Source organism: Diceros bicornis, chromosome 1 (assembly GCF_020826845.1).
Source record: "Diceros bicornis minor isolate mBicDic1 chromosome 1, mDicBic1.mat.cur, whole genome shotgun sequence".
Classification (NCBI taxonomy): Eukaryota; Metazoa; Chordata; class Mammalia; order Perissodactyla; family Rhinocerotidae; genus Diceros; species Diceros bicornis.
The window spans coordinates 11,963,549-11,983,225 of NC_080740.1; the positions used below are offsets into that span (position 1 = coordinate 11,963,549).

The following is a 19,677-nucleotide window of genomic DNA, read 5'->3' on the forward strand; positions in this document are numbered from 1 at the left end:
GACTGTTTACAGCATTTATTGGATACAGTGAATAAACCTAATAATGAATACTACAAAATTTATTTAAAATACTTCATTAGAAAGTTATTACTTGTCCAAGCAAAAACCACACATCTAAATAACCCTGTTAGTCAAATTCACTTTCATATACTTCAGGGAGTAATGTCCACTGTATATCCCTTGAAACTAACAATACAGAACATGACCAATTTTAAAATTAAAATATTTTGAACATCGTCTAGCCTCAGTATATTTGGTGCACAAATTACTCCTTTATTTTCATTAAAATGTAGGTAAAAATAAAACTGAATTTTTGCAATCAAGACAATTAACATATTTTTGTAACCAAGTTCCATGTTTTTGATGTTCAGCCTATTCTTACCAAAAAATTCTTCCCTTTTCTTCAATTCTATTTTAAAATTTGCATGCATCTCTATTAAACGCCTAATTTTAGTTATTATCCAATTATTTTCCATCTCTAGGTCTACACACAACCTATCCTTTCCTTGTCTGCTTGAGTTCCAATTAACTTGGAAATTCAGCTGGCCCCGTATGACTGCGATGTCAGTATCCTTCAAAGAGTCTTCTGCTCTTCTTTGAAATAACATATTAGTGATCTCAAAATAGTTCTTACAATTCTCTCTTTTCTATTGTGACCATTTATAAGCATAAGTTAATTGGCCCAAGGGCGACTATCAAAAAACAGCTGCATGACCTGAAAGAGAAATGTTACTTTTGCATAATTTTTAAATGCAATGTGTCTTATAAGTAGCCTTGATAATTAAAATAGTACCTTTTCTACATAGTCATGTATACAGGTTTGTACCTGTGTCCCACTTTTTTCCAGGAAGGATTTTAGATAGCCCCCAAAATATGTGAAATAGGCTAGGAATATTCAAATAACCAACAAAAATAAGCACAAGTGGTAATCTGACAAGGAGCAAGAAAAACAATAAAGTCTATGTGTCATTGCAAAAGACCGCATCTCTTTCACAGAGGCAAAGTGAAATCTGTAATAGCCATAATATTCAAAATCTTATAAAGAAGCTGTGTCCACTTGAAGAACTAGACTCTTTAATGACAGATGGTGAACAGTAAGGCTATTCTCAAGTTCCATCAATCATGGGGTAGAGAAGTTGGCAGTGTTCTAACACTCAGCAACAGAAATACACGTATTTATTGAGTATCTAGTTCACTGGTAAATAAAGTGGAAGAAATTCTGTTAAAATGTTTTCTTGACACATTTTTCACAGCACTCTACTGGCATTTTCTGCTCTATCCCTCAAGTTGCTCAACACGATGATTTCCCAGGGGTCATTTCCACATCACAGTGAGACACTTGGCTCTTGTTACCTGAATCTAGAAAGAGCGTAGAGTTGTGTCTAAGCACATTCTAATTCACCCTTTATCGTCGGCCCCTTCAAAGGATATTTTCTAGGTGTAAAAAATATATTGTCTTACCAACAAGATTTGTATGTCAAAATACCATGAAAATAAAATTTAAAATAGTAATAGTTTAAAAGGTCTTGTATTAATTACAGTAAGGTTAAGCTTTGGCTCCCAAATTGCTAAAGTGAATTTGGACAAAAGACTATTCTCATGTACCATAGTAAATATTCATTTTCTATTCAAAACACATCACTCATATTGATCTGATTTTTCTGCCAATAAATGATAAAATTGAAATGGAAATAAAGTAAGGTTTAATTTTATGTTTTCTCATTTTATATTACTCTAAGTCAACTGGATAAAATATATTCTTTCTAGGTTTCTATAATCTGGGGCTCTGCTTTTCTCTTCCTTGTTTTTATAAATTAATGAGTCTAGCATTAAAGTTAGAGAACCTGTAAAACAGCAAGTAGTTATAAAATTATGTCAAAATATTTAAGAAGAAATTTGTGAATATCACTTTTCTTCTTTGAAATGAAAAGGAGCCACCTTATAATGTGGTTAAAATGTTGCTTATCTCTGTTTTTTCCCCTCTCTCCAGATGTTTCTAAAACATACATAAGTTTAAAATAACACATATATTATTATAGTTGTGCTCTAATTTTTTACCCAGAACTCATTTCTTAGAACATACACTTTCCAGTGAAATCTAAGTTAGCTCCATCTTTATGGAATTATATTGGCTGAGGCTTTGACAATATTTGTAGGTTTTATGAATGCTACCTGTGTGGCTTTATTGAGTAAACTATGATTTCATCATTATATTTTCACAATCATTTTTTAAACCAGAAAATGCAAAATATCAGAGATGCAAGAATAATACTCTACTTGTCCTGGTTAATCTTTCATTATACATTAACATTTCCACTTACTTAAAAATTCCAGGTCTAGAAAATGACAACCTAATTCATTGTACATTTATTTACCACATCTACTTTAGCTGTTGTAGTAGGTTGAATGGTGTCCCTTCAAAAGATATGTCCACAACCAAACCCCTGAGACCTCTAATGTTACCTTATTTGAAAAAAGGGTCTTTGTAGACATAATTAAGTTAAGGATCATGAGATGAGATCATCCTAGATTACTCAGTTGGGTCTTAAATCCAATGACAAGTATCCTTTTAAGAGACGGAGGAATAGAAGCCATTAACAGAAGAGAAAAAAGTTATATAAATACAGAGGCAGAGATTGGCCTAGCTTATTTATGTGAAATGTGGCCACAGCCAAGGAAGCCAAGAAATGCTGATGGCTACCATGAACTGGAAGAGGCAAGGGACGATTCTCCCCCAGAGCACTCAGCCGGAGCACAGCCCTAATGACACCTTGATTTCAGACTTCTGGCCTCCAGAACTGTGAGAGAATAACAGAACCATGTGTTTTTTTAAGCCACCAAGGTTATAGTAATTTGTTATGGGAACTTTGGGAAACTAATATAGCTGTAGATCATAAAACTGATTAGGGGATGATATAAATCGAGAAATATGATGGACATAACTGCAATTAGCACAAATCCAAGAGGATATAGTACCTGCATAGGGTACTATAGTATAGTGTACGTATTTCGTATATTTGAAAAGCACTGTGTTCATCTGATTTCTCTCTCTCTTTTTTTTTTTTTTGCTTTATGATCCCAAGGGGTGATAATACTTTTCAAGATATTTGTCTATTGATCATGTAACAGGTATTAGTCCCTAACTCTGTCCTCAGCATTGCTGGGAATGCAATAAAAGTATCAGTCACAGTCAAGAGTGGGTCCCTGGTCCAGGTGGGGAAACAACTGCAATGCACATCCAGTACATAATAAAGGAATTCAAATCCCCTTTAAGGATAAAACTATTGTCTTCCCAACCTCTCTTCTATCCCTTCTTTCATACTCACAGAAACATGACTTATTTGAAAGGCAGCAGTGAAGATCCTGCAGTCTCACAGAGAATGGACCTCTTTCTCAATCATGCTAACTCAGTTTCCTACCACAGAGAATATTCCTAAAAAATACACAAGTTGGGATTTGGGAAAAGAGAAATCAACGTGAGTTACAGCAGATGGGAGATGTAGGACCTGAGATGAGTGTGAAAAGATAGGTTTTGGAGATACAAAAGAGAAAGAAAAGCATGATCTACACAGATAAATGTGAATTAAAGCTTTGAAGTAAGAATGAGCACAGCATATATGAGTTGGAATAGAGGAGACTGTTCTGCCTCCTAGGGAGAAGAAACATGAGTGTGATGGGTCATATAAACCAGGCACAGGTTTCACGGAGTGGTATGAAAGAATGCCCTAAGGGATCAGTTTTTATTGGCTCCCTCATTTCCAGTATAAGAACAAAATTAGTGTGAATTAATAGTTTTATCTCTCAACCTCCCACCACCCACCCAAATGTCAAGGAGCACAGAGTAATTGGATGATATAAACAAAGGATACTGAAAAAAATCAGTCTGAAGACTCAAGTTACTTAAAAATATGTTAATCATCTCCCTCTTCTATAGCTCTATGAAGTCTCAGAAATCTTGAAAGTTAGACAACTTGCTTGAGCATTCTGCCTAAAGAATATCAGATTAAGGATTGGCGTATCGTAGGAACTCAACAGGGATTAGAATTTTCAGTGGTTTCTTTGTGATCTTGTAAATAAAACAATGTGTTTAGATAGGTAAAGATACAGCATATTAAAATTCTGGGGAAAAAAAGACTCTCTTTACTTTCTAATCATTCTTACTTTAGCTTTGTTTATATTAGTACCTTAGCACTTGCACAATTCCTCTCAATAGAGTTTTAAACAGTAAGTTATGGGATGAAACAGTTTCAGAGGGCCTCAGTCTCAGACAGGTATCATTAGTCTTTTGAAAAACATCTAAAGCCTTGGCACAAACCTTTGGCTGATATGTACAGCGGTTTTTACTTTGTTTTTATTTTTAAGAACTAGATTTTTCACTCTTTTTCAAGAGCCTCTACTAAGCTTTCAAAACAACAACGTCGTAATATATTATTTGATTTGGATAAATATCTTTAAAACAAAAGGTGTATCCCAAGAATACTATACCCAGGTACATTTTATTTTATTTTTAAATGAATTACTCATAAAAATCTACCATCTATGCAGCTTTGAAAATAAAATCACTCCAAAATGTTTGTGAGATTAATGAGACATGAATTGATAACAAGGCAATAATGAGGAAGGTATTATACAAAAAAATTGAGGCCCCTTTCTTATTCCTCTTGGAGTCCAAACTCAGGAAGCCCAGTGGCCCTGCAGGCCTGGCAGGCCCTGAGTGTAGGCCCTGCCCTCCGCGCTGCCTCCCTCCACTGAGCCCACCCACTCCACCCCCGCCCAGCTCTAGACTGTGGTTCTTGCCAGGTTTGGTGCTTCTTAAAATCACTCCTGCAGTTTCCACCCAGTAATTACTAACAATGGCTAGATTATTGACACCATTAGGACACCACACTAAAAGAATTACTAAGCAAAACTTATTTTATTCTACTGCAATAAAAGCAGAAAAACAAAAATCAATGTGATGGCCTTTTTCTCTGCCAAGGGATTTAAGTAATTATAAAGCATCTTTCAGATTCCTATCAAATTAGTGTTATCCTTTTATTTATTTATTTCTTAAATTGGGAAATATATCTGTCATTACCCCTCTCTTTATATCATCATCCAAGGAAGAATTGTGTATGTTCTTGGGTTAACGATGCGTTAAAATCAGTATCAAATCAGGATGGCTTAATTTATTCATTAATTCAATCATACAACAAATATTTACTAAGCATCTCCCTTGTACCAAACAATTGTTCCAGCAGCTGGGGAGTCAGTAGTGAATAAAATAGACCAAAAAAACAACCTCAGGTTGTTTACACTCAGCCGGGATAGACAATAAACAAGCTATGTTCATAGAGTGTGCAGACAGGCGCTAACATTAAAAATAAAGCAGAGCAGAGATCGTGACAAGGTAGAGAAGGTGTGACCCTATTAGAGACAAAGAGAGGCCTTTCTGCAAAGGCATCTTTGGGTCAAGACATGAGGACGTGATGGAGTAGTCATGCAGATACCCACAGGCTCTCTGTGATGGTCAAACTTTATGTGTCCAATTGGCTAGGCTATGGTGCCCAGTGCTTGGTCAGAATACTAGTCTAGATGTTGCTGTAAAGGTATTTTGTCAGTGTGATTAACATCTACAATTAGTTGACTTTAAGTAAAGTGGATTACCCTCCATAGTGCGGGTGGGCCTCATCCAATCAGTTGAAGGCTTTAAGAGCAAAAATTGAGGTTTCCCTGAGAAGAAAGAACTTTGCCTCAGATGGTAACATAGAAATCCTGCCTGTATGTACAGCCGGCCGGCCTGCCCTACAAATTTCGGACTTGCCAGCCTCCACAATTGTGTAAGCCAATTGTTGAAAATAAATCTCTATTTGATATATTTCAATATATACATATATCCTTTTGGTTCTGCTTTTCTGGAGAACTTTGACTAATACACTCTCCTTTTCCATTTATATATCTTTAATATTTTTTAAAAATTTTGATGTTTTTCCAGTACTTGATCTTAACATTAATTTGGGTTTCATTTTTGGTTTTCCTCCCACCATTCTAAAGGTCAACAGCACAAAATCTAACTATTATTAATGGAAATAATATGAAATTTCTACAAACATTAAATCAAAATTTGATTTACACCTCTGGAGTTATTTTTCAATACTATGATGGAGGTGAGTTTCAAAAAGTTAAATTTTTAATGTTATAGCAACATATACAAAGATTAAGTCACTTATTTTTTCCAAGCTTAAAAAATCTAACTACATTTGAAGGCCATTCTCTAATATTTTAAACATAAAATTATTGTGTTTTGGCTATAAGTTCATGATAAAAAATTTTTTCTTTAATAAGATAATAGCCTGAGGTAACAACTAATGACGTTATTTAATGCTCTTAGGAATTTTCTGGCTAATGCAATTTAACATGACTGTCACTTTTTGAAATGTGAAAGAGGACTATTATAGTCAGCAGCACCTAAAAAACAGGGCTGAGTAAATTTAGTAGTTTCTGTAGAAACAGATCATTGAAGCACAAGGGAAAGATCAGTTCAATGCAGATGATGCACAGACAGTTTTGGCAAGCGTGAAAAATATGTTTACGGGGGCCGGCCCGGTGGCGCAAGTGGTTAAGTGCGCGCGCTCCGCTGCGGCGGCCCAGGGTTCGCTGGTTCGGATCCCGGGCGCGCACCGACGCACTGCTTGGTAAGCCATGCTGTGGAGGCGTCCCATATAAAGTGGAGGAAGATGGGCACAGATGTTAGCCCAGGGCCGTCTTCCTCGGCAAAAAAAAAGAGGAGGATTGGCGGATGTTAGCTCAGGGCTGATCTCCTCACAAAAAAAAAAAAAAAAAAATATGTTTACGCACATGAGAAGAAAACAAAGTATATAGTGAAGCTGAGATTCTAAAAGTCACAGTGTATAACACTGCAAATACAAAAATGGACTTTAGTATTACTGAGATGTGCACCAAGTTTATTTCTTCACAGTCAGATCTCCAGGAATTTTTACAAAATAACATGAAAAACATACCAAAGTGTAGGAGAAAAGCTAAGAAGATACTTGAAAGTGACAAAGAAGTGTTGTGATGGTTGCTTCCTGCTGGCTTTACTGATCATTGACCTAGTGTGCACTTCCCCCTTCCTCTTCCTGTGGAGCACCCTGATTCTTGTTCATGTATCTGTCCCTCAGCCACACAGCTCATGGTCTGGAGACAAAGTGAAACTCAGCCTCATCTCCAGGGGAGGATCTCGACTGGCTGGTTGTTTTAGCGTTGGCAGAAGGGATCTAAGCTCGTCCAATTAGAGTGGATCTTGGGACCCTTGCCTTGAAAGCTGGGGAGCAAAAGTCATTTCCTTGTCCTCTGGACATGGATAAAGAGGCATACAGCCACAGTAGCTGTTGGCAGACATATCACCACCACAAGGGAAACCAGTTTGAAGATGAAGATAAATTTTACACCACAGAAGACAGAGAGGAAAGATCGGGGTAAGAAAAACAAAAACCAGATTTGGAGGGACATCATTGAGCTCCTCCTTGTCAATTCTGTGAGCCAATATAATCCTTTATTATTTAAGCAACATTAAGTTGACTTTTCTGTTACAACTGAAAGAATCATGTCACAATACATAATAACTGTTTTGTAAAGCACATAGACAACAGTATCATTATAATCAGTTTATGTAGCCTCTCCCTATGATGAAATCTAAATAAAAACTAAATGAAAATTGGATTTGTGCAGCATGGGAGAAGCAACCACTGACTTAACTTTGTTAAAGAGTGTTATTTTATAAAATTTAGTCTTAATATAATATGATCACCTCTCAAAAGTCGTGAACTGATCTGATTTCAAAGTTGTAACCTGACTGTATTTCACAGCTACAGATACACACACACACACACACAGTCTTAATATTTGCAAATCTTTGGTTTTCAAGGCATATTTATTAGACCAAAGTCTGATGAACATAATAGCACAGCTCTGAGACTATAAGGGAGTAATTGATGTTGCAATCTCATAAACAGATTCTGAAGGAAATTTCAAAAGAGTTTCCAAAAATTATTTGAGCAATAGCAACATAATTGGATTACACATATCACTTCTAAAGGTAACTCATTTGTAGGTACAGTATCTGTTATGGCCACTTGAAAAATTATGAATCTCATTAGTTTGTAAGATCTTGGGATATCAGCTAGCTTGAAGGAATTTCTTGTATAGTTCATGGATGTGTTTTTATACTCAATGAAATAAGATGTTTAAATACCTGAACATAAAACTCATGTAAGATAAATAAAAAGAAGCTTCTGGCAGTTACAGAAACAGGTGTTAGGTGAAACTGCCCTAGTAATTCAGATGCTACAAAACATGTTCCTTTAGGCTAATGCATCCCATCAGAACATTCAGAGCTGGAAATGATTACCAAGCGGATGCTCCATATTCAATAAGGGGATATATCCCCACGAGGAGAAATGCAGATGTGATGTGTTATGCAGCCCCTCTGCAAATCAACACAAAAAAAGCACTTATTAAGCACTTGCTTTTTGCGTGGCAATTTAGAGGTTCAAATAAGAAAAATTAGGCATATTTGAAAAAATAACTGAAGATAGAATGAAGCATAAAAATATTCTAAACAGAATTATATGTGAACAGAGTGGAGGGATCACTTATCTGTTTTAATGATGGCAGTCATTATAATTCTACATACAAGGCAAATCAAATATGCTCTCTTGTAAAGAGAAAAGCCTATATCATTTTGCAGCATTATAACACAGGTAAAACACTATCTAATATCTCATTAATTTTCTCAGAGTTATATTTTCTGTATTCCTGATTTGTTCATACTAGATTTTATTTGAGATATAAACCTATTATTTTCTTTAAAAATAGTTCCAAACAATGAGAATTTGTCATGATTATTGAATTATAATTAATCTTATTCTGTGTACCTATGGGGTAAAAACAACCTAGATTTGTTATATAATATCTATACTTGCAAGCATTTAATAAATAGTATCATTCAGTAGTAGTATCCATTAAGGACCTACATGTTTAGATAAATCATGTATAGAGTTGTTTTAAAGAATAATAATTTTTAATTTATAATACATACATTAACAACTAGCAGTAAGGAGCCTGTGACTACTTGGCAGCAAAAAACACCCTCATTTACTTTATTATTTCTTCTACCAGTGAAGTTTGAGGAGTAGGAGATCTTCTATTAGAAAAATTAAAATTATTTAATTTAAAGAAATTAAAGTATGTATCTGAAGAGGTTCTTGCCCAGTTATGCTGTGAATCTGAAGGAATAATATGCATCTGATAAAGATATCAGGTAGGGACATCTGAAAGTTTAATTCAGATACAATTTCGGGGGCAAAAAAAAGATTGCATTTCACTAATAATTTAAACGGAACGGAGAAATAACAGGAAAAAGAGATAAATTAAAGGAGGACCACAAAATGAGTCTAAGCTTAGAAAAGATCATTCTAGATAAATTCTGTTGATGGAAGGAGATGAGAGTAAAAAACAGAGAATATTAATCTTATGTTAAATAAATACGTTATGGATAACAGTTTTAAAGAAAAGATATATTTTAATAAATATTACTGAAAAAGATACATAAACAGAATAATAAATATTCAATTAAGAAAAATAATTGTTGAAAAACTTGGGGGCAAGAGGTACCAAAAAGGAATAAAAAAATCATAATCCATTTTCCACAACTAAGTCTTTACAAATCTCATAATACTTTGTCAAAGCTTTTAATACAACTACACGATATTACTCTTTTTAGTATAAACTTTGATAAGATTAAAAGGAAAACATTTGGCACCCACTAGCAGTTTTTATATAAAAGGAGCGTCTGCTTTACCAAATGACAAATTTTCTCAATTTTAATATAATCTGTATTTGAAATTATCTAGTTAAAATATTCCTTAAGAATAGATTTGTTCTATTCTAAAAGTCTGTGCTAAAATCACAACAAAAACATCTGATCATATCTGAAAGCAAAAATATTTTTAAAACATAATTTAAATTCTATGATGTTCAGATCACTCTAGTGTAAAATAAATATTTGGAGAAAAAATGTTCAGTTTCATTTACCAAAAGACCTTCTTAGTAAGCAGAGGCATTATTAAAATAACTTTAGAATAAGAAAATTACACCAATAAATAGTTATGTTGTACTTAAATATAGTTTACATTAGGTTAAAATTAATCTTTATCATGCAAAAAATAATAAGTCTTTTGCAATGGCACCAAAATTCCTTGGCAGGCAATATAGCAAAGTGGAGGGTGTAAGAGCATAAGAAGAATGAGACTAGGCTAGAAAAGCAGAGGGGCTCCCAAGAATTTATACTCACACAAAGAGAAAATTCAGTTAAGGTTGAGAGCTACATATAGGGTCTTGCGACAACCCTGTAAACACTAAAGCCTGAAGTCAGGGCAAAAGGACGTCGGAAACTAAGCAGAGGAGACTGAACAACAGATGAGTTTGCTGCTGAGTCACGTGATGAGGTTGCTCCTAAAAATAGGCTACACAATACTGACTAGGGTGGGAGAAATGATTGGGAGTTCTTATCATCCAATCAGGTTATAAACTAACGATATTATGAAAGGGAAACATTAATTGAGAGTTCATCTAATTCTGTGATTCCATTACCAAGGCAATTATAATTATAATAAATACCATACAATATGGCACCCTTGGAGTTTATCAAAGATATTTGGAAGGTGTCTGTTTCATTTTCATCCAATGAATTTTTGATCTTTTGAACTTAACTCTTACAGATAAAAATCCCTGCCCGGTTTTGGAGCGAGGTAGAAATCAAGAAGTCTTACGCCAGTTGAACTAAGTTAGGTCTATGAATTGAACTGACTCTACCTTATACCTGCGTTCCAATGACCGTGCTAGATTCCCCCCTTCCTATAAAATCAAGCCTTGTCTTGTCCATTAGTTTCAATAACCATTTCCTGCTCTTGTCTCTCGGGCCTAACTCCTTTCTTCAATTACTAGCCTAGGAAAGAATCTATCTAATATTGAGGTCTGGTCTTTTCCCTTCAGACCAGCCTCTACCTGCTACATCTCAGGGCTTGACCCCTTTTTCCTGATGTTGCTGGTCTGCTAGCCTAGGCCTTTTATTAATTGCTAATCTGATCAGCTGTGCTGCCCATTACCGTTATAAATGTGTCTGGTTGTTAGACTTCTGGCATTTCTCTTTGACCCACTCCACTGTCCTAGAACCACATTGAAAACACCACTTCTTCTCTACCATTTGCATTCTTCACGTACTTAGTTCAGGCCTGAGCCTGTGCTTGATAAATGCCCATTAGCTGGATGAGGAACAGAGCCATGATGCAAGGTTTCAGTATCATTAAGCTATGAGTGTGAAAATTATTTTTTAAAATAAAGTGAGTGAGGCAATAACATAATTTTTATCCTTAAACTTAAATGAATATCATGTTCAATGTTGATTATATATTTGATTATGCAGTGTTCTATCATGGAAGGTCATACTTCTGAAAGTACATTTTATCATTTTCCTCTTTCATTCTCATTTTATTATTTTTCAGAATTTTTCTCAATGTTTCAATTTTCCAATTTTCCTTATTCTTTAATGTTGAAGTGATATTTTATTATATTTTCCTCTGTGATAGTTCATTTTCAATTCTTTTCTCTTTTTATTCAAAACTCTTAACAAACTATTGAGTTTGGGACAGCATAATGGGCTCAAGAAACCAAGAAGTAATTAAATAAAATTGTGCCATTTTTCTGGTTGAAACTTGAAAAAATACACTTCAAAGGGTTGAGTCTCCATTATTAAGGGCATTAAATTAAATAGGAATAATCTTTACAGCATAGGAACTTTACCTGCTGAAGTCGGCTCTTCTTCATCTGATGCTGTGTTAAGAGGAAAAGAGGCAATGCGGGGATGGGGGGGAAGGGGAGAGAGGGAGAGAGGGAGAGAAAGAGAAAAAGATATTGAGATTGAACATAAATATATTTCACATTTCCAAACAGTGACTACAAGTCCCTGACTTGTAATTTTATTTTTACCTTAGAAAGCTGTCATTAGATAAGTAGATAATGATAGATTAATGGCTATTTACATTAAACTAAAATTTACTCTTATACTTTAAAATATGTATTAGAAAAAACCATTCAGTTGTCTGAATTTGATTTTCTTTTCCTTTTGCAAACAAGATTGACCTTATATAGTTTGAATGTAAATTATAATTATTATAAATAATATTGTTTAAAAATATAAGTTGTATATAACCTATAAATACCCCACCATCACTACTTTGTGGGAATTTTCTATTAGCAAAGAGGAATTAAAAGGCATTGTTGACAGTCAAAAATTTTGTTCCATGAGGTAGAAGTTATGAATATGATAGGGGTTATTAAACCTTAGAGAGACTCAGAATCACTTTCAGTGTTGGTTAAACATGAAGATTCTAGCTGCCCCCCTCTCCGTCACACACAAACACACTCACTCAAGTGTACCACACACTTCAGGATTCGGTAGTAGTGATTATTATTACATATTATTATTATAATAAAATTATTATTACTTTATATATTTTTATAAAAGGAAAGGCCACAACATGAAAACACAACTTCATGCTAAAGCAGTGGTTCACAACCCTGAATCCATATTAGAACGACAAACTCTGGACCCCACCTCAAACCAAGTAAGTCAGAATCTCTTTCAACGGTATTGACTTGTAGCCAGAATCGGGACTTTACTAGGTAATATCAATATAAGGTAATAAGAACTGTAACTCATTAAGGTGTGAGTCATTTTAAGAGGGAGAGATTTTTGAGAGCAGGAAGAGTCCTGTGTGTACGTGTGGGAGAGAGCATGGTGGGTTACAGGAGCGAAAAAAAGAGTTTCTCTGAAGCAGCTTCACAGCTTTGCCTAGAATCCAGCTCCTCACCTATCTCCTAACAGACACAGTCTGTGAGGAGGTATTTCTGCTCTGTGCACAAGCGCAGCTCACCCAGAATATTACCACTGAATTATATGACACGAGCCAGTACTATTTCATTTGATTCATGAAGTTTTAAAATAAAAATTTACTCAGCTGAATTACTTATAAAGGAGCTTTGTTCCCAGGTGATTCGTTAATCAAGGTATCACTGTGTACCCAGGGAGCAGTCCCCACTCTTTTCCGTTAAGGTTACATCTGCCTAGAGTACACGTTAGACAAGCTCACTCGGTGTCCTGACAATATTTTCCTCTCACACTGTTTGGCTTGTCTCCTTGGCACATAAAAAGAAACGGAGAGAGCAAACAGTTGGCATGCGTGGCATGGAGAACATAAATATTTAAAAAGCTGTTTGTGCTTTATCATGTCCAAAATATATCATAACATGTTCAAAGAGGAAAACTGTCGGTAGCTTCCAGGAATTCTCTTTTAGGAAAATACCGCAGGGGCTTGCAGAAGTGCTCACTTAGATGGGTTGTTGTTAGTGAAAGTCTGGAGGTTCAAAAAGGAAAAAAAACCTTACACTTATGGCTGCTCACTTTATGTGTGTGAACTCAATTTACAAAGCAACCAATGAGATGAAAATTACTTTCATTTGATAGATGAAGATGCAGAGGTTCAGAGTGACTGAGCAATTTGTTTAAGGTCAATTTGAATTTGAGGTCATGTCAATGTGACTTTAAAACCAACCTCTTTCCATTATGCCTTACGGTCTCACACAGTGCTAATTCAGTACCCACATAGCAAGAAGGGGGAAAAGGAAGAAACGGTCATGAAATGAGGACTGCCTAGATCCCTGATAATGTTAGTCGGACTTAAGCACAAAGGGGGAAAACACTGGATTTGGGGGCTGGGAGAGAAATCCCTTTAAGAATGAAATTCTCCCTTGGAAACTTTTTCCAGTCTCTTACAATCCAGGACAGACAAGGTAGGTGACATCCTGACTATGTGGTTAAATAAAACATCCTAAGCATGCGAAGCCTAAGGAAGAAAGATTAGAAGTGCTAAGATTTTATTTCTCCGTTATATATGGATAAGCAAGAAATTTTAGGAAAAAACTAGCAAGCACAGAAGTAAAGACAATTCCAAATTTACAGGAATCATAGAAATTAGAGTGTCATAAAACCAAAGCCCCTGATGCAAGCAGTGTGCTGATCTACACCTGAGCCTGTAACACCTGAAAGCATCTTTGTAACAAATTAATAATATTAGAGTCAGCAGGTAGACAAGTTTGCACAGAAGTGGTGTTTCCTTGTAATATGTAGATATCACTAACCAATATTCGTACCACTAAAATAGACACACACACATTCACAAAAGCACCTACATGAGGGTTAGTATTGGTGTTAATTCACTGTTTCAGTTATCTCTGGCAAAGACGGCTTTGCAGGCTAACTGCATTACCAAACAAAGCATCGTGAACTATTAACAGGTGGCAGCTAGAGCCCCAGAAGTACAAAGAAGCTTCAAAGTGAGCATTAGTGGCCTACTTAGTGACATTTAAGTGAAATAAGTATCACAGAAGATAATGTCACGCTACCCAAATCATTCTTCACTCTTCCTATTTGCTTCTTAGAATTCATGAAATCAGCAAATCAAAACATATATATAAAAGTCTGTGTTACATGCAAGTCCCTCTAATTAAAACACATGCACCAAGCAAAACAAAAATAAACTAACAAGTAACTCTGTATTGCTCTGCCTGGTCAAAATGTAGAAAGATGTACTAGAATTGTGGCAATGGTAGGAAAACAGACAATAAAAATACGTGTCTGATGTACAGCATTGAGCTAAGTGTGGTCCTCTCATTGCCTGTAATAGAATCACTCTGGATGTTTGTTAAAATGCTCCAGATCGACTGAATTCGAATTTTAGGTGTTAGCTCTGGTTTCTGCATTTTTAAAAACCTCGGCGGTTGACTATAATGCTGCGAATTAGGACTCTACTCATCAAAGTTTGTTACCGTGAGAAAGAGCCATGGGTCCAGCTGCTGGGACTGCAGCAGAAAAGGAGCAGGCTTACAGGAAACCCTGCCATGTATACTGTGCGTGCTTCCCCAGCTTTCAATGCTCTTTCTCTTGTAACATCTTCAGGTTTATTTGGATATCTATATCAACAAATCCTCAAAATCCTTGAGATTTAGAGAAGTCTGTATCTCAGAACTAAGTAAATCTTTTCCCTTTTCCCGGCCACAGTTATCGGTCTAGGTGGGTATATGACCCATCTGGGACAACGATGTGCAAGGACAGGTTTGTGCGTGTTTGGGTGAAGAGAGGCTCTGGGAAAGGAAACTTCCTCATTCTTCCTGATAAAGTGTCTGGAACTAACCCTTTCTCTCTCTCCTTTGGATGAGAACGAGGAAGTCTGCGGCCCCAGCAGTAAGTAGGCAGACATCTTGCAACGTGATAGGAGCCAACTTTAGAAAGAAGCCAATCCTGCGCAGAGGCAGAGTGGAGAAACAGAAAAAAATTAGAGTAGTGGTGATATTGTTGAGCCACTGAATCATATCCTGACCTAACTCTGGACTTCTAGTTCTGAGGAAAAATACTTCCACTTTATTGTTTCTCTAGTTTGAGTGGAGTTTTCTCTTATTTGCAACTAAATGGCATTCTGCTACAACCCTAACCAGTTTTGTTGTTCCCGTTTAACATGTATTAGAATGCATAAGGAATTAACTCTTTCTGAAGCAGGTGAGACCAGAAGTACACACCAGCTAGGGCTGTGCTCTCGGAGAACAGCTGGACTGTCAGAGCTTAAGTTTTCCATGGAGCGTACCACCACACTTTGCTACAATAAACCTATTCCTCTGTTTTCAAGTTGGTCACTGCTTTTCAGGACAGTCTGGCAGTGCATGTGGTCATGAACTGGGTTGATGCTCTGGAGGACAGTAAGCATCCTGCAGACTTCCTTCCCTTCCTTCTTTTCTCCCTCCCTCCTTTCCTCCTTTGTTCCACAGGATCTACTGTCAAATACAATAACTACCCAAACCCAGTAGGCCGTGTATTACCTGAAATACATATGATATTAAAACACACATACTTCTTCATTGGACAGGCTCTAATCTCTCTATGTGGTCTCAACAATACTTATATCTCCTGTTTTTGTTTGTCTTATCCTCAGGTGTTTTCAGTAAACTTTTAGAACTTGGAAAGTCCATTCATTCAAAACAATTCTATACCCAATGTGGCTCACCATCAATTAGGAAAAGCTCATTATGAAATATATAAAATACATTCCTCAGCATATTATAATCTATTTTACATATGGATGTTACTCAATTCATAATGACTTATGGATCATTTTGTTTGCTATCTTATAAATCTAGTTAATTATGCACTAAATATGCTTTGCAAGTACACAGTTCTGTATGTAATTCATTATTTCCATAAGCAAAGAAACAAGAAATATATATTCTTAAACTCTGAAAATATTTTAGAATATTTTCTTGAACTGTCATGATGCAAAAATAACAATGATGCTATTTATGAATGATTATTCATGCCTGCCCAGATGTTTAATGCTATAAGTGTGTGTATGTGTGTGATTACTAAGGCAAAGAAGAGTAAATTATCATTTCAAATTCGTGAACTCAACCATTTAAGTAGGTTGTGGAGTTGCCTCTGGAAGTATTCAGAGAAGTATTTAGAGAGAGATTTTGGTTTATATGGTCTCTGTTTTATTGTTTGTTTGTTCAGTTGGCCAATGGTCCAATGGTTCAATGTGGACGTGCCTCAGACTCAAAAGTTGCAATTACCATCTTCTTCCTTGCAAGAGCATGAAGAGGAGTATTAGTCTCTCCTGGCCAAAGACCTCAGACAGCTTACGATGGGGTCAATTCCACACTCTCAGAACTGTGGAGTATTTGGGTCACAGTGAGGAGCAGCAGAATTGTATTTGCACAGAAAATATTCATGGAATTACAAAGTCTTCTCTATTCTATCTGTCTTTTACATGCATTTTGATTCCTGTGCTAGATTTGGAGGATGACATCTATTTGAATATAGTTAATAATATATAATACATAAAATATAATTATGTACACATGTAGTTAGTATATAAGTATATATTTATCTGTATGTTGATTAGTCTCTCCTATTAAACTAGGAGTTTCATGAGGGCAGGGTTGTGCCTTTTTTGCTCACCATTATATCTACAGTTTTTAGAATTGTCCCTACAGTACTGTAGGGCTCAATAAATATTTGTCAAAAGAAAGAAAATAATATGGATAGATATTTAATACATTCCTCTGTGTTACTCGATGAAATTCAGCTGCTTCATTATGCTATATTACTAGACTTACCGAAGAGAAAGCCTACATCGTCATCTATGTTTCAGTTAAATAAATCTATATATAATTAAATATATTATAATTTGTATAATTATATGTAGGCATAAAAATCAGATTTTGTTTCTTGGGGCAGGAGAGGAAAAGAATTATGGTTGAAAAGAAAATGGTTGTTCTAATAACCATTTGATTATATCATGAAAAAATAAATCTGATGTTAAACTAACTCAAAAATCATCAAACTATAGTTTGTTAATTAAAAAGATTCACTAAAATAGAACCACCAAATGCACTTTCTACGTCTAGTAGTGATATAACTCACACGGGTTTTACAAGCTACTTATACACTGAATCATGTTAATAGCAATTAGCAGTGCATTTGTGATTTTCTCATTTTAGAAAGAGGCACAAATGGAGAAAACAATAAAGAATGAATGGAAGTTTTGGTTTCATTTTTTGCCACTGAGTGAAAAAAAAAACACACATATTTTATAAAACTAAGCCAGAATGTTGGGAAGCTAGGAAGTAATATGACTCAATTAGCCTACATTCATATCCAAGCTAGTATTCAAGAGACTTTGGGGACATAATTGGGACACATTTTTCTACTTAAAGGAAGCACTAAAGATTTTTAAGCTAGGCGATTTGACATTACAAAGGCCTTGTAATTCAATATATCATGCATCTACTCAATTATCTTCAAATATCTTTTGTTTATTCAATGTGCCCTCCCTCCCTATCCAAATTCATCCCATTCTTTGCAGACTGAATTCAGGTCTCACCGCCCTCAATTCTTTAGTATTTATTTCAGTTTCCCGATTTACGTATTTATTCCCTTCCAACTCCCACTGGCTTTTAAACTATAACTTAAAGCCAGTTCTAAAAAAGAAATGGCAATAATATTTTCCAGTTTTGTTCCCAAGCTGGACATTATCCACTATTCTTTTGAGGGCAATACTTATGTTTTACTTTTGTATAATGCACAGAATTGGTGCTGAGTAAATATTTTTAGAAAGTGATCCAATTTTACAGATGAAAAAATGAAGTCCAGTAAGTGAATTTAACAGTTGTGTTTACATTATTGTGAGCCATGTAAAGCAAGGATTGGCAATTAAACCTAAGATAGCCTAAGAAAATTCATGGGCAAATAGAAGGAAGAAACTTGTAAGGGATAAAGCAGATCAGAAGTTAATAGAAATGATTGCTCAGATTTGTCAATTTCCAACAAAATTAATTCATAATCTTTTTGAAAATTTAATATAGCAGAGGGAGAATAATTCTACAACGAGAATGCTGCTTAATTTGAATGGGGAAGCAATAAAGCTGAGGTTACCTGTTCACCATATGTGAATTTCAGATGGTCATAGCACCCGTATTATTCTGTTTGACAGCAACTGACAGAAGGATGCTGACAGCATCAGGCTTATGTTCTACGGATTTCTGCTTTATTTATAAGTGGGAGACTGTACACTTCAACCTCAATTCATTTCTGTAAGTCTGGACAAATGAGCTAATCTAAAAAGCAAATCTGTTAAAACCAAAAGAACAAAAAACTGAAAAAGTAATGGATAGATCAGCAATATTGGCACAATTCTCAGTGACAGCATCCACTTAAGGAAACCACAGAATCATTGCACATAAAATGTTAATGCCAGAAGCGATCTTGTGATTAAGGGTGTTGGCAAAATATCCATTGTTAAAATGGCTTAAGGTTTGCATTAGAAAATAAAAGTATATTTATTAAATCATCTAAATTACCAACTAAAAACTCACCTCGATCAATTTTAAAGTAAAACTATTTAAACATCAGACTAAATATACATATATAATATATTAATAATTAAATATTCATTTATAATATAATAAAAATGAGGATTATACAATACATGCTGTTCTATAACTTGCTTTTTCATTAATATATTGCACATATTTTTCCATGTCAATATAATCAGTAAATATGGACAGTATTGAATAATATTTTATTGCCATATCATAATGTATTTAACTAAGTCTCTATCGAATGATATTTGGATGGACTCAGGGGTTCTTTCTCAAAATATTTCAATGAATAATCAGACTCCATTTGAATAGTGGTAAAAACATGAAACAAAAATAAATGACCAATTCATTTCATTAAATAAATAGGAGCCCATAATCCTAAACACAATATAAAACATTCACTTTTTACAAATAAAGCTTTTAAATGATCTTCTTTTCTATGCCAACAGCCTATCTTTAGTAATAAGCTTCTTAACTACATTGGACAATTTATGTTTGTGCTTCCTGTGAAAGTTACTCTCTTGCAATAGTTACCGTTAGCGGAGATCAAGTAAAATTTCCAATGTCCCATGTCCACGGAGCACAAGACTCAGAGACAAAGAAATGGCTGAGCCCTGTGCTTGGACAGACGCAGCCTTAGGGTGACTAATG

The 19,677-nt window shown here is 35.1% G+C and overlaps 1 protein-coding gene across 2 annotated transcripts in view; it reads right to left on the bottom strand.

Moving 5' to 3' along the window:
- EDIL3 (EGF like repeats and discoidin domains 3) overlaps window positions 1-19,677 on the bottom strand; it is a 372,749-nt gene that overhangs the window by 220,831 nt on the left and 132,241 nt on the right. The window contains exon 3 of one of the 2 annotated variants that reach the window (XM_058526363.1): window positions 11,842-11,871. The exons of the other annotated variant lie outside the window; for it this stretch is intronic. Within the exon in view, the coding sequence (XP_058382346.1) occupies window positions 11,842-11,871 (30 nt within the window). The remainder of the gene's footprint in view (window positions 1-11,841; window positions 11,872-19,677) is intronic. 2 annotated transcript variants of the gene reach the window in all.